Source organism: Scyliorhinus torazame, chromosome 14 (assembly GCF_047496885.1).
Source record: "Scyliorhinus torazame isolate Kashiwa2021f chromosome 14, sScyTor2.1, whole genome shotgun sequence".
NCBI lineage: Eukaryota > Metazoa > Chordata > Chondrichthyes > Carcharhiniformes > Scyliorhinidae > Scyliorhinus > Scyliorhinus torazame.
The window spans coordinates 57,485,462-57,502,062 of NC_092720.1; the positions used below are offsets into that span (position 1 = coordinate 57,485,462).

General features: G+C 43.8%; 1 protein-coding gene across 3 annotated transcripts in view; it reads right to left on the bottom strand.

Annotated features, from left to right (window-relative positions):
• The window catches only part of LOC140389753 (endothelin-converting enzyme 2-like), a 312,668-nt gene that overhangs the window by 53,734 nt on the left and 242,333 nt on the right, over positions 1-16,601 (bottom strand). For all 3 annotated transcript variants that reach the window (XM_072474236.1, XM_072474235.1, XM_072474233.1), the window contains exon 5: positions 9,975-10,099. In XM_072474236.1, coding sequence (XP_072330337.1) covers positions 9,975-10,099 — 125 coding nt within the window. The remainder of the gene's footprint in view (positions 1-9,974; positions 10,100-16,601) is intronic.

The following is a 16,601-nucleotide window of genomic DNA, read 5'->3' on the forward strand; positions in this document are numbered from 1 at the left end:
CAATCTGCAGGGACTGTTTCAGAGTTTATAGAATCCCGGAAGATGACCACCAATGCATCCACTATTTCCAGAGCCATCTCCTTAAGCACTCTGGGATGCAGATTCTCAGGCCCTGGGAATTTATCCACCTTCAATCCCATTAATTTTCTCAGCACCATTTCTCTACTAATATTGATCTCCCTCAGTTCTTCCGTCTCACTAAACCTTTCATTCTCCAAAATTTCTGGTATCTGATTTATGTCCTCTTTTGTGAAGACAGAACCAAAGTATGTATTCAATTGCTCCCAAAGTATGTATTCAATTGCTCCCAATGTGTGTATTCAATTACTCCCAAAGTGTGTATTCAATTGTGATTATCCTCAGCTTCAATGGGCAGACTGAGTATATATTTTCTTTAACATAGACTAGTATTCAGTGCAAATTCAGAGTAATTTCAATACTTTTCTATTCTTCATGATATATTAAAACAACAAAGGTATTTGCTCTTGCTCTTAGCTATGATTCAGCATAACTTGATCCCTGAAAGTATGTTATAGGAAACATATCAGTCAAACCAGCTCAAACGCTCTGCTGGCTACGGCCTGTAGACTAGTTGGGCTCAGGAAATTTCAAATACATACACAACAAGAAGTCAAGGCCATAGAAAGCCACAGCTTTCTCAACAGGTTTCAGACACGCTATCAATCAAAACCACCAATCACGGCTATCTTAGTTCTTTGAACTATGCCAGATATAGGAGTATATCTTTTTAAGAATGTTTGAAGACATGTCAGAGCAAATTACGAGTAACAAACTTGAAATTTTAATTACATGAACAAACTGGCTGTCATTTCCAGTGTTACGAATATGCTTGCAAAACAAGTCTGGATTTGTCTGTAGTTCTCAAGCATTGAAATAAAAAGCTTAGCCATTTAAATAATTAACATATCAACTTCGCTGTTATCCAACACTAATGGAAACTCAGACACAAATAATTTGCCTACCAGCTTCCAGACTAAAGTGTATATTCTTGTACCATAAAATAAACAGCCCACAGAAACCAATCTTAGCCCTTTTGTCTGAGACCTGTGAGAAGGTCTTGCAAAGACTGTGACCCCTCTGTATCTAAGGTCTGTGGTTGTGAACATATCTGAACTTTCCCCAGCCCAGCTAATCAATCTGTAACTCACAATAAGAAAAACAATTCAGAACTTAATAAAGACAAAAACTGCTTCATTTTTTTGCCGTGTTCACCCCTTAAGTCAATACTTAAATTAAGCTCCAGGCTGTTTGGGAGTCGAGATCTTACCATCAGCATCGCTCACCCACAGAAAAGTGAGAGATCTCTTTGATGGAACTCTGACCATTTTAGTGTTTGGAAATGGAGGCTTATTAATTCACTGTCAAATGAAATGGCTTCATAGCTATAATTTCAAATCTTTCCTTTTTTTACAGAAGGGAGTCAAATTTGCAACCCACCAATCCTTTAGCACAATAAAGTTTGTAATTTGTGGGGTCAAGGCTCTCATCGCAAACTAGGGATGCAGCGTAGTGTGTCCCCTCACCTGAGCACTTGCCAAGGTCACTGATGCTAATACCAATTGGTGATTTCTAGTGGGCAATAGAGGAGAGGCCTTGAGGATGATCTGGAAGCTCACATGGATTTTTAGACCATGTGGAAGGGAGCAATGTGATAAGAGCAAGGACATATTGAAGCTGAGGCTTTATTAGCAATGACACATGGCACTGAGGGTTCATGGTGTCTGAGCATTTTGGACTTGGCAAGGGCCAAGGCTGGCCATGAGGGTACAATGTCTGTGTTAAAGAGGAGGCCTTTTAATGTGCAGCAGACAAGTTTGTGACGTCGTCAACCTCAGGTGGTCGGCATTCACATTAACGTGAAGACAAAGATCCCTAACTGAGAGTGCCAGATGTCAGCGTGATTTGGAAGAATGCACCACAGATGACTGGGTCACCTCTAAATGGATTCACTGCAGCAGAACGTCATCGGCTGCCTAGTCCCAAGTGTGAATTATCTGATTCAACATCAATGTTATACAGAGTGTTTAGTTCTGTTGCTTGAGATGTATATCCCTGAAGAGCCTTGTCACAATGAAGGCATACAATTATGAGACGATGGAGGACCGTGCAACAGCTCCTGGTTCTTGTAGGGTGCCATTTCGACTGGGATGCTGGAGAGTTGTTTGAAGAGGCAGCATCTTCTGATGTCTGATGCCGAGACAACCTTCTCCAGTTAACATCTCATCTCAGCAAGTTCACATGCTGCTGAGGGTTCATCATTCTTCAAAGGATCAGGACAGTGTGAGCTTGATGTGTAATTGCTCACTTCTCATAGTGAAGTACATAGGTTAAAGGAGAGGATTATCAATGCTGGTGTTCATGCATTCCCATAATGGAGGGCACTTGTCCAAGAGGGTACTCACCACAACTCACCAGATTCCTGGTGGAATCAGGGCTTCTCACACATGTTGCCTCGTGCATCCCATGCTTTCTGGCCTGTTCCCTCATAGCCTCGACTTCATCAAATTCATCACCTGCATGTCCTTTGAGGTCCTTCGTATCGAAGGAAACGCGCAGCTGCTCCATCTTATCATCTGGCCAGTCATCCCCACTTTGCAGCGCCAGACTGTGCAGCATGTGTAAGCCATGATGATCCTTGAGACCCTCTGGGGACTGTACAGGAGTGATCCGCCTGATCTGACCAGGCATTAGAATCTCATCTTTAGGTTCCCGATGGCAATGTTTCTCGAACTCTTTTTCCCGGCACCACTTTTACCAATCAGCTGATCTTTGGGACCCATACTGGCGGACTGACCTTTGCAACACACCATTTTCACGTACTTTTAATGCGACAGGTGAGCCTGCTTAGTTCTCACAATCTCACTCCAATCGGGTTCACAGGAGAGGGCAACTCCCATGTCAGGTGCAGAGTTCAGCCGGTTCCTTTGTGCTGTCTTCATCGTTATGAGGACGGAGAATCCAACCTCGCACATGTAGGTTGTTGTGAAGGGCAATAGCAACAAATGCTTGTTTTACTCGGCACTGGATACTCCTTGAAGATGCTACTCCAGAATGCTGAGAGCCTCATGGACTTGTGGCATATTTTTAAAGTGCTGTCACAAGTGAGGCGCAGAAGTTCAGTCTCTTCATTTGGAGTCAGTTGTAAGTTAATAATTGACTCTGGGGTCTCAAACGCTAAAGGATTTTTCACCCACCTCTTTTTCAAAATCAGAAACCTCTCCTCTGGGAAGTAGCAACAAACACTGTTGGATCAGCACAGTCAGAAGCGATTGAATAAGGCTTGCCAATCTATTGATATTTCCCTTACTAACATTGTTTTCTTCGATGTGTCATAGCAGTGTGGGGAACATGTAGTAATTTTGGCTTTGTGCTCACACTTGTCAAACTTTCAATGACTTTTGGAAAGCATCTATTTCTTCACCCTGCTGAAGGCAATCATCGTCCTTCTCTTGCAATTAGAGGTTCAGTTCGTTTAGATTTGAAAGGATGTCTGTAAGGTAAGACATAGTTATCATCCAAATTTCATCAGCAACTGATTCAGCCAGAGGGGACGATTTCTCAAGGAGGAAAGCGTGGATTTCATACCTCAGTTTGTAAACTCTTAAAAGCACCCGACCCCTTGACAGCCAACGTACCTCTGTGTGGAACAATAAATGTGTATGCTCAGCCCCCATATTGGAACACAAGAGTCTCATAAAGTCTGATATTGAGTGCGCTGCGTTTAATGAAATTCACAACTTTCACAATTCCTTTAAACACCACTTGAAGATCGGATGGAATTCCTTTTGATGCCAAGCCTCATGGTCAATAAACCAATGATTTCAAACAATGTCCTGACCAGCAGTCTCCTTAATCCTTATAAGTCTGCTGTTTTTCCCAGTCATAATAGCTACCCCATCACTTGTGATTCCTCTGCAATGAGAGTTGAGCCTGCACTTTCTAACCATTGACTATTCAACGCTTCAAAAATCTGTGCGCCAGTCGTGCTGGTTGGTAATGTCAGGCAGCACAGCAAATCCTCAACAAATTCATTATGCCAAACATACCTAACGTAAACTAGCAAGGTTGCACAATTGAAAACATCTGGGGCGGGATTCTCCGTTAGCCGATGCCGAAATTGGGAAAGGCAAATGGGCGGAGAATTGGTTCCAACTCCAAAATCTCAGCAGGCGCCGTTTGACACCAAATCGTATTGCTCCGGCACCATGACAGCGGTGTCTATGCGTTCCGGAATGCACATACAGTAGACACCGTTTGCATATCATTGGCTGGCCCGATCCGGTATTCTCTGGGGCCCTCGCAATTCTCTGCCTCCGACGAGCCAGGTTCCTGACGGCGTATGAAGGTGTCCAACATTGCCATAGTTTGCTGACAGTTGTGCCGCTGGCCGGGGGCTTTGCCAGGGCTGGGGCAAGTAGTGGGGGTGGCCAAGAGGTGGGCTAAGGGGTCAGGGTGGACGGGCAGGGAACATCATTGCCGCAGCCGGCAAGGCAGCCATTCAGCTGCGCACACCACTTACAGCCCACTTTGAAGTTAGTGCCGGGGACATATAGGTATCCCCCTAGGGCACTCCCGTGGGTGCCCGCTGGCCGCAGCCAACCTATCAGCTGTATGGGCACACTCCAGCACAACCAGCGGCATCTTGTTGGCTGGGGTGAGTGTGTGTGGGGATTGTAATGTGTATATGTGGCTGCAGTTTGTCAGCCTCCTGAGTGTCAATCATGGACCCGGTGAATCTAGCACCGTTTTTTATTGGAATCAATTGTGTTCCATGTAGCACCGGTGCTAGCCCCTCAATGGTAGTGGAATCTGTCCAGGTGCGGCGCCGGTTTATCTGTCGTAAAAGTCCACGGATTCTGCGTTGGCGTCAATACTTAGTCTCAGAAACGGAGAATCACACCCCAGTACTTTCAACCATTTGTATTGAGAACTCCTGTGCTGACTTAAATGAGAAATAAGCTGGACTTCTAAATTCCCAGCAATTTCACAAATTTGGCAAGCCATTGTGTTATAACCAAGAGGGATGCATTTCAGTTTTTCAGCTGACCTCTTATCTAGGACAGGACAAGCCATGTCGAACGCTGTAGGGAGAATTAATCTCTCTGCTATAGTGAGGGGCATTTTTTCTTTAGCTACATGGTAAGCTACCATGTAAGAGGCTAATTGTGCTTTCTAATTCAATGTTACTTATCTGCTAAGGACTTCAGCTGATGATTTACGGTTAAGTTCTCGCTGCATCCTTTCAAAAAAATCAAGAGGTTTGTCCTTGAACTCGCCGTGCTTACTCTTCAAATACTTTTTAAGTTTTTGAGGGTTTTAAACTTTCATTTGCCAGTACTTCACTGCATATAACACACATGGACTTTGCACCTTGATTTGCATTGGCACAATTAACAAAACCATACCTCAAGAAATCTTTATACAGCTTTGTTCCCGATTTCAGTTTTTTCTTAGTAGGCTGTTCACCAGAGGCCCTGGATCTCTGTATACAGTTCACACTAGCACTGCTCTGCCTTGCCGTGGACTCTCTTGAGCAGCTCTCTCCAGCAGATTTGGTTGTGAGATCATGGCCTGCTTGTGTCTCTGGACCTTTCTTCCTTATCACAATACAATCCATCTTCAGTTCTTCACAGTCCTGTTGCCTTGCTTGCTCGCAGCTAGGAAATGTAGGAATCTCTCCTCCATGATTTTGGACATACAGGAAGTGTGAAGTCAGTGTACGTGCTGAGTACATGACCTGCTCTCTGCCGCCACTTCTGACATCATTTGCATTTAAAAGCCAGTCGGGCCAGCATTCTTAAAAGCTGGTCGGGAACAGCGCCATTGATTGATCTGCAGGCCACCCACCCGAGATCCACTCACGTGGCACCACCCACAGTTTGAAAAACCCTGCCCAATGGTGTGCTCCATTAATGATCAGTGACAGTGTGAGCCTTGTTGTACCTTCGTTCTGCAGGAGTCTGAGGCCTTCACACGGGCATCATCAGCCACTTCCTACCTTGGTATCCTTTGTCACGGAGGAGCAGCCCTGCTCCTGTGTGGTTCCACAAAGTTGTCCAGGATGAGCAATCTACACATGATGTATGAGATGTGGACACTTCCTATTTTTCTTCATAAATCTGCATGACAAGTTCCTTATGCTTGTCGACCAGCTGTACACTGAGCGAATGGTACCTCGTTCAGTTTATGTACAGCAATGCCTGTTGCCAGGGAATTTCTATTGTCACATAAGTGCAGTCGATAGCACCCTGCACCTGTGGAAATTTGTCAATCTCAGCGAAGCTCAGTGTTCTGGCATCCTGTCTTGCTTGATCTTTGTTGACGGTGACATAATTGTGGGTCTTGGCAAAAAGGGCACCTGCGACCTCATTCATGCACAAGCACTTGAGAGGTCCTGCAGACATCCCCAGTGGAGCCCTGAAGGAGCCATTGGCACAGAAGTGCCGAGCGGCCATTACGTTCATAGCTGCTGGCACTAGATACCCTCCCAGACCCAGTGGTGCCATTTCCTGGAGAATGTGGCAAATGTGAGTCACCAGATCCCTGGACATGCAGAGGTATCGGCAACACTCATTCTCTCTCATCAGCAACACTCATTCTCTCTCATCTCAAAATAAGACAAACGAGTTCTGTACACCCTCGCACTTGTGAGCCGCCTAAGCACCACATCTGTGTGAGCCGCATCCTCTGTGTCTGATGGTGGCCTTGCTAGCCCTTCGTCTTGATGTTATTGCTCCTCCCTTTGGTGATTGTGGTGCTGCGATCACAATATTCTCCTGCTCACCTTCCTGCGAGTGATAATGCAAGCAGTGATAAATCCAACCTCCATCTTCCTGATGGTCTCCCCTCAACAGTATCCATGAGAAACAGACAAGAGTCAGCATTAGTCTCCATGGTTTCTCTTTTCCATATCAGACAGTACTCACCCCGGGGCTGTGAAATGGTAGCCAGAGAATGGGAGTCTCCTTCACTGCAATACTCTAATACTCCATGCTTGGGAATAAACATGAGGCAAAAAGTTTATTCAGGAAATTTGATTATTTTGAGAGGGAGGGGGAGGTTTGTTTTCAGTGAGCTATCCAGCTCTAACTTTCTAACTGGTTTCCGAAGCTTTGCCCAGTCATCCAATTGCTCTGGAGTGTTGTTATCGTCTCTCCTCATTTGGGCATTCACAGTTTGGGTCTGCACAGTTCAATTTGCTGTCCACTTAAACATGCCTCGCCCTCCCCTCTCCCACTAGTCCAAACACCTTTCCTCCAAACTGCCCGCAGAGCTCTCACTAGCAGAGCTTCTCCTCATTTTAATTTTGTACTGCGCCACTGCTGCAGGTTGGAAGATGTTGGTGCTGAACTCTCAACACCAGACCAGCTTTGACCCTCCCTGTGTGAGTATGGAAACCCCGTTCATCATCCTGGAGGGGCTTAATGTTTAGGATTCCCTCCCTCAAAGACGTCTCAATCCTCCATCTTACTTTTAAAAAATTTGTTTTTATGAGATGTGGGCGTCGCAGTCTGTGCCCATCCCTAATTGCCCTGGAGGGTTAAGAGTCAACCACATTGCTGTGGGTCTGGAGTCACATGTAGGCCAGACCAGGTAAGGACAGCAGATTTCCTTCCCGAAAGGACATTAGTGAACCAGATGGGATTTTATAACAATCGACAATGGTTTCCTGGTCATCATTCGAATTTAGTTCCAGATTTTTATCAAATTCAAATTTGACCATCTACAGTGGTGGAATTTGAACCCGATCATTACGCTGGGTCTCTGGTTTACTAGTCCAGCAACAATACCACTACGCCACCGCCACCCCTTGCATTTCTTGATCCCAGCACGATAGCACAGTGGTTAGCACAATTGCTTCACAGCTCCAGGGTCCCAGGTTCGATTCCCGGCTGGGTCACCATCTATGCGGAGTCTGCACGTTCTCCCCCAGTTTGTGTGGGTTTCCTCCGGGTGCTCCGGTTTCCTCCCACAGTCTAAAGATGTGCAGGTTAGGTGGATTGGCCATGATAAATTGCCCTTAGTATCCAAAAAAAATGGTTGGGTGGGGTTACAGGGATAGGGTGGAGATATGGGCTTAGGTAGGGCATTCTTTCCAAGGGCCGCTGCAGACTCAATGGGCTGAATGGCCTCATTCTGCATTGTAAATTCTATGATTCTCTGATTGTTCTTCTGGTGCATATCTGTTTGTTAGCCCCTAAACATTTTGAAGTGAATATGACTATGACTGATGTGGATCTCACCCATTTCCATGTTGTGGTCACTTAGACTATTCAACATATACCCCATCCCCACCCCCCTATCATGTGTCCACTTGTACCCACCCCTAGTCCAGTCCTAGCCATGCAGCGCATTCTCCTGCCTGAGACCACTTTTTCACTTTCCGCAGTAGACATAGCTCTGTAGCCCCTTCTGCCTGAGGACTCTTGCTCCCATTTCGCAGTACAGGCTTAGCCCGGCAGCCCATGAAAAGCTACCCCCGGCTTCCCACTGGTCTAGTAGCTCGGGACCTGCCTGTGACAACCCCATGAAAATGATGTAGTCTTGACAGCAAAGCCTGGATTGATTGGTGCAAGACTTTTGTGGTGCAAGGTAGGCAAATTAATCTCAAAGTAATGAGCAAAGTGCAGGTTACGAAGTGCACGTCGCTTATATACAGCTGAGAAACATGTCATTCTAATTGCATGCCGGCGTGCCTAATTGATCTAGTGTGGGGGATGATTCCAGAGAGGAGTCCTTATAATGAGAGGTAAATATATTGAAATGATGTTCCCGATATTCCACAGCATGAAATGTGGCCTATGAGTGAGAGTTGGAGCATATAGTCGTGACTTGGTTTTACGACAACGTAGAGCCAATGTTTGGCCTTCATATGGTATGTTCCGTTCCAGTTGGCCATGTGCCCACCGTGAACTGTAGCGGAAAATCCCAGCCAGTACTTCTGATTGCAGAATGTGCCTTTTTTTTGAAGGAACATTGTACCATGTAAATGTAATGTATTATTCTCCTGTCAAAGTACAACTGTTTGTCTCTTTAGAGCTACAAAACCTCATTAAGCAGTGGGCGAGTCTGCACAGTGATCAATTAATGGGCAACGGACATTGTGGCTTCAGTATTTTCAAGTAATTCCAAATTTTCTGCACATTCCAAATAATTATTTTGTTGCTTCATACTTTTATTAAATGTGACAGAGAAATGTAAATAGATTTTTTTTGTAAAATAAACTGTTTGCCATGAGTACTGCTGTAAGTCCTACACTGTTTACACTTTAAGTCTGCAATTAACTGACTGACACAGTGCAACTCATTGGCTCACTCTCCGGATCTCCGCCCAAACTCTTCCTTGAAGGAAGCTAAACATTCATTGCAAAAGCTGGCAACCTGTGCCATAGGTCCAGATTCGATGGCAAAAGACAAACTGCCTAACTGTCAACCTAATTCTGTCATTACATAACTTGCAAGTGTGATCCCTGGTTCTACCTAACCGACCAAAACTAACCACATGAAATTCGATAGATTAGGACATTTCATTCTTCTATTTGAATGCATATTAATGCACCTAAGACAAACTCCCATTTACAAACCCAATCTTTCTTTGTTAGTACATCCAGTTGTAACATGGTTTTTAAACTTGTATGATCTCACTTTAATTTATAAGTAGCAGTTTAACATAACTGTATGAAATCTTTTGTGAAAAAATAGTTGAAAATCATGAAACACAACACAATGAAAAAAACAATCTTAAAATGGAGCTCACTGAAGGATTTAAAGTGGTTAGATGGCTGTAGATGGTTATACAATCTTCAGGCAATAACAGAATTAAACAAATACTTTCAAAACTTTGCATTGAAGTTTTAACTAGAAGGAAAAAGTGTTTTGTTTGCCAAGTTATAACAGAAACAAATCAAAGCCTTTATGTTTATGACTTTTCTAATACTCCTAAATAAGGCTTACCCTATTTATGAGATCAATCAAAGGCTGTGCACCCAGCTCTTCAATTCTTTGCTCATTCAAACAGGACAGATAATAATGTTGGGCTTTCTGTTCTGCATCACTGCTAGAATTAAAGGTGGAATTTTCTGTAAAAGAGAGAAAGGAATTGTCATCATTTTAAGGAATGGGCATATACATAAGTATGCATACATTCTTTCAGAAGGGTATTTGAACCAATATGCCATGTTATTTCTATTATATTACTCCCCACTTGTGCTATCCAAGGAGTAGGTATTTAAACTTCCTGAGAAGTTTGTTATAAAGTTTCACATATCCAGACTATCCTGCTTACGCATGAGCCATGAACATTTGCCCTAGTCCAACTGTAAGGACCAGCATTCTTTTGGGTACTTCTGCAAGCAATTACAGGCAAGAGACTGCCAATGACTGAAAGCTTCCAGTCCTCATAGCAGCTACTTCTGTATTCTACATATTGTTGCACTGTAAAGCCTTGGAATCTTTCCTTCATAATTGTCTGAAATATATCTTCCAGCATGCGGAGGTTAACTATTATAGTATCATGAAGAATCAATATCATGTCACAAGATGATCAATGGGTGTTTTCCCGAGACACTCTAATTGTGTTCATCAGTCTAAAGTCTCCAGGCTCTCTTGCTAATGCCACTGCTGCTGCCAGTTACCTAATGGCAGTCTGCAAAGCACAAAGTCTTTGCTTCAGATCAGAACTTGCAAACATACACAATCCAGTGTGCAGTATGGTCTAACAAAAGGAGGTGGGTGAAGTACTGAATAGCTGAATTGAGGCTGGAATCACAAAACAATGTCAGGTTTGGGAATGAAGCAATGTCTCTATTCAGCAGCAGCCAGTCCTTCTTCAACTTTTACTTCTGCCAGGTCCACACCCAAGTGAGCCGACTCACCTAGAAACCCTCCTCTAAATGTTTTATATCCTTGACAGTGCTGAACATAATGCTTCAGTTATTATGTTGAGGACTATGATAAGATTTGTTGCGAGTTCTTTCTTGGGCTTATGATGTACCAGTAACAAGTGGTATGTTGTTGTTGTGCACACGGTACAATGATTATTTTACACTGCAACACAATCTTTGCCTTATAACTGCTGAAATACGTGAGAACAGAGAAACCTCGCAATTAGATTAATCTGTCTTGAAAGTGTATACCTCTTTAGTTTATACATCATCCATGCCATTCACAGCAAACAAACCACCATGCTAGCATCTTCAAAGTGGATAAGAAGTCTGTACTGCTGAGACCCTCAAGCCTCCAGGGATGTATGTCTTACTGCTCAGGTGGGCTATTTTGGTAAAAGGATAGATACATGTGTTCCAAATGAGTGAACATCTTGGGCTATATAATTTACCAACAATACTGTTTTAGAACTTTAACCTTAAGTGAAGACTTTGTCATTAAGGTTGAGACCCCTCAAGTTCCCTCTGCTGCATTCTTCCTTTCCCCTTGCCCACCTAGACAATCTTTCCAAAGCTCTCCCCACTGCCCCGAGTTCTAAACCCTAATTTTTCCTTCTCCCAATGCTTTTTGATTCTCTCATGGGCTGTGAGCATCTCTGGCAAGGCCAGCATTTGTTGCTCTTGAGGGGCTGGTGGTGATCTACCTCCTTGAACCACTCGGTCCATGTGGTGTAGAGGTGCCATCAGAAAGAGAGTTCCAAGTTTTTGATCCAGTATTAGTGAAGAAATGGTGTTATAGTTTCAAGTCAGGATAGTGTGTCTTAAGAGGGGAACTCACACGTGAGTGTTCCCATGCATCTGTTGTCCTTGTCATTCTGGGTAGCAGAGGTTGTAGGTTTGGAAGGTGTTGTCAAAGGAGGTTCAGCGTGTTGCTGAAGTGCATCTTGTAGATGATGTACATTGTCGCCTCTGTGCTCCATTGGTAGAGCGACTGAATATTTAATGTGGTGGATGGGTTTGCTGATGAAACGAGCTGGATAGTGTCAAACCTCTTCAGTATTGTTGGAGCTTCACTCACCCAGGCAAGTGGGAGTATTCTATCACACTCTGGACTTGCGCCTTGTAGATGGTGGACAGACTTTGGGGAGTCAGAAGATGTCTGTCCACAAGATCCACCCAGTAACATCCTATTCCCATTACAATACTTAACAGCCAACTTCTCTTCTTGGCCCTGAAGCTGTCTGGTGTGGTAAATAGTTCCTTTTCCTCAGATACTTTCATACCAACTATCACCGAGCCCTCCTCAAAAGAATCAATATTTACACTATTACTTTATAAATGGCCACCCCATTTCGAACCTCTCTTTCCATTCCAAAGTTCTTGAATGCTCCAAGTTTGCAGTGCAGTAAATCTGATTCTGACCCTCAAAGACACAAATTACATCATCTATGACAATGGAGCACTAGTCTTCCGTGTTCTTCTTAACAACTCTGCTGTCTTTGATACAGTTAACTCCACCATCCTCCTCCAAGTCCTCTGTTGCTTGGCTGTATATGACTATCCTCAATTGGTTCCACAATTATGCACTCAATCATGGCCAGAGTATCTGCTGCAGTTGTTCCTTTGTCCACCTCACACAATACTTCTGGAGTGCTCTAAGGGTGGTTCTTGTCCCCTTTGTATTCACTCATCTACATGCTAGCCCTTGGGAAATTCATCCTAAGATCTGGCATTAGGTTCCATATGTATATGATGAAACTCAGCCTTACTTCACCACGTCTATTGAACCCTCCACGTCATCTGTATTGTCAGATTATCGGAAATCCAGTCCTTGATCAGCCATAATCAGAAACCAAGAAAGCCAAAGTCATTATCCATGCCTTCAATCACAGACTCCATACCTTTGACACTGATCCGGTTTCCTTCTTTGGCCACTATCTCAAACTGAATCAGACTGTTTGCCTCATTGGTACGCCGTGAGTGGTTAAGATCTGGAATGCACTTCTTGGCAGTGTGGCTGAAGCAAGGAGGAGAAGCCAGCAGAATGGCACTAAGGGAATTATTCATTCGGAGAGCCGGTGCAGATAGGATGGGTCAAATGGCTGCCATCTAAACTGTAGCAATTCTGTGATTCTGTAAAATACCTTCACCTGTATGACCTGGGATGAAGAGGTTAGGCCCGTCTTTGATTTGATTTATTGTCACATGTACCGAAGTACAGTGAAAAGTAATTTTCTGCGGCCGAGGGAACGTACACAGCACGTACATAGTAGACAAAAAGAATAATCAACAGAGAACATTGACAAATGGTACATCGACAAACAGTGATTGGTTACAGTGGGGAACAAGGGGCTAAACAAAGCAAATACATGAGCAAGAGCAGCATAGGGCGTCGTGAATAGTGTTCTTACAGGGAACAGATCAGTCCAAGGGGGAGTCATTGAGGAGTCTTGTAGCTGTAGGGAAGAATCTGTTCCTATATCTGGATGTGCGGGTCTTCAGACTTCTGTACCTTCTGCCTGATGGAAGGGCCTGGAAGGCAATGCCTGGGTGGGAGGGGTCTCTGATAATGCTGTTTGCCTTTCTGAGGCAGCGGGAGGTATAGACAGAATCAATGTGGTGGTGGCAAGCTTAGTAATGCATTGACTGAGTTCACCACACTCTGCAGTTTCTTGTGATCTTGGACTGAGCAGTTGCCATACCAGACTGTGATGCAGCCGGATAGGTTGCTCTCTATCGTGCATCAGTAGAAGTTTGAGAGAGTCGTGCAGACATGCCAAATGTCTTTAGCTTCCGTAGGAAGTAGAGATATTGTTGGGCTTTCTTAACTGTTCCATCAACGTGAGTGGACCAGGATAGACTGTTGGAGTTTAGAAGAATGAGATGAGATCTTATTGAAACATACAAGATCCTGAGGATGCTTGACAGGGTGCATGCTGAAAAAGGGTGTTTCCCCTTGTAGGAGAGACTAGAACTATGGACACAGGTTTAAAAAATTATAAAAGACACAGATTAGGAGAGTTTTTTCTCTCACAAAGTCACGTGTCTGTGGAATTCTCCTCCTCAGAATAGTGGAGGCAGGGTCATTGAAGGCAGAGTTAGATAGATTCTTGACTAACAAGTGAGTCAACAGGTATACAGGGTAGGCGTGAAAGTGAGTAAGGCTACCTTCATATCAAATTACAGAGCAGGCTCAAAGGGCTAAATGAACTACCCCTAATTCATCTGTATGGTCATATGTACATCAATGCTGATCCTCCAAATCTATTACTTACCCATCCCAAAGACAGTCTCCTTCTGTCAACTCTGCCTCAGCCTAACGAACTGCTGCTTTTGTTACCTTCATAATCCAATTGGTCTTTTGCCAGCCTTCATATTCCACTCTCCATAAACTTCAGAAAAAACATAGTTTTGCTCTACATATCCTAAACTAAACAAATCCACTTTATAAATCACTCCTGGGTTCACTGACCTATTTTGCGCCCGGGTCCTCCAATGCCTCAAATATAAAATTCTAATCCTGGTCTTCAAATCCCTTCACAGTCTCATTCCTCCATATCACTGTAATCTCATCTAGCTCCACAATGCTCCAAGAGCTGCACTCCTCCAAGATTACATTCTATTTATTCCTAATTAACTTTACCCCACAATTGGTGGCCATGTTTTTATACGTCTAGACTCTGGAATTCTCTCTCTAATTATTTCTCACCTTCTTTAAGATCTTCTTTAAACATATCTTTTTGATCAAGCTTTTAGTCAGCCCTCCTATTAGCTACGGTGTTAATGCTTTGCCTGATTACACTTGCTGCATAAAAGGCATTATATAAATGCAAGTTGCTACCTTGTACGCAGTTTTACTGAAATCTAAAATTTCTTGGGCTAATGTTGGGAACTAGCTGAATGCTTGATAATTGTCAGATATTTGAATATGTATAGTCAGCCATTAATCTTTAAGCGCACTAAGGTTTGCTCTTTAGGACTGTATTAATTCCAGCAGGTGCAGGCTAAAAGGCAAAGCAGGTTTATTATCCTACACAAATGCAGCCGTAGCGCACAAAACAAATGTCCCAGCTGGGGCTATCAGGAACTACCAGTCCAGGTATGGGGTCGATATTTAAAGCCCCACTGGTGAGCCCCCTCGGGTAGCACTCTGCCCGCTCAACAGGGGAACTCATATTCTACGAAGCCCACAGGAAGATCAATCAGCAATCCCCCGTGGTGTTCATGAGGGTTAAAACAACAATGAATCATGACAGTTCTCAACTTTCTTTCTTACTTCCCTTTGGATTGTATTTCTAGTGCACTTAAGCAAATACAATTGACACCAGTAACTTGTTTTGATTGCATTATTATCTACCTTCATACAGGGTTACCTCCATGGATGGCATGTCACAATTACTCAAGCTCATCTCATCTTAGGTGTTTTCTTCAAAGCTTAAATCATTTACAGCTTTTGCTGGTACATACATAGAAAATAGAATCAGGAAGAGGCCATTTGGCCCTTCAAGCCTGCTCCGCCATTCATGATGATCATGGCTGATCATCAAGTTCAATACCCTGATCCCTCCTTCCCCCATTGATCCTTTGATCCCTTTAGCCCCAAGAGGCCCTTTAATTCCTTCTTGAAATTACACAACATTTTGGCCTCAAATTACTTTTTGTGGCAGTGAATTCCCCAGATTCATCAGTCTCTGGGTGAAGAAACTTCTCCTCACCTCAGTCCTAAAAGGTTTACCCCTTATCCTCAAACTATGACCCCTAGTTCTGCACTGTCCCACCATAGGAAACATTCTTTCTGAATCTGCGCTGTCTAATCCTGTTAGAATTTTGTAAGTTTCTATAAGATCCCCTCTCACTCTTCTCCAATTAATATAATCCTAATTGACTTAGTCTCTCCTCAAATGGCAGTCCTGCCATCCCAGAATCGGCCTGGTAAACTTTTGCTGCATTACGTCCATTGCAAGAACATCCTTCCTCAGATAAGGACACCAAAACTGCACATAATAATTCAGGGGTGGCCTCACCAATGCCCTATACAATTGCAGTAAAACATCCTTATTCCTAAACTCAAATCCTGTTGCTATGAAGGCCAACATACCATATGCTTCTTTACTGCCTGTTGTACCTGCACCCTGACTTTCAGCGACTAATGCACGAGGCCACCTCTCTCGATTTACACTTTCTATTAATAATCTGCCTTCCTATTTTTGCTACTGAAGTGGATAATTTCACATTTATCCACATTATAGCGCATCTGCCATACATATGCCCACTCACTCAGCCTATTCAAATCCAACTGAAGCACCTCTGCATCCTCCTCACAGCTTACCATCCCACCCAACTTTGTATCATCTGCAAATTTGGAGATAATACATTTAGTTCCCTCGTCTAAATCATTAACATACAATGTGAACAGCTGGGGTCCTAGCACAAATCCCTGCAGTACCCCACTAGGGGCTGGTTTAGCACAGGGCTAAATCGCTGGCTTTGAAAGCAGACCAAGGCAGGCCAGCAGCACTGTTCAATTCCCGTACCAGCCTCCCCGAGCAGGCGCCGGAATGTGGCGACTAGGGGCTTTTCACAGTAACTTCATTTGAAGCCTACTTGTGACAATAAGCGACTTTCATTTCATTTCACTAGTTGAGATTGCCTGCCAATCGGAAAAAGATCCATTTATTCCAACCTTTTTGCTTCCTGT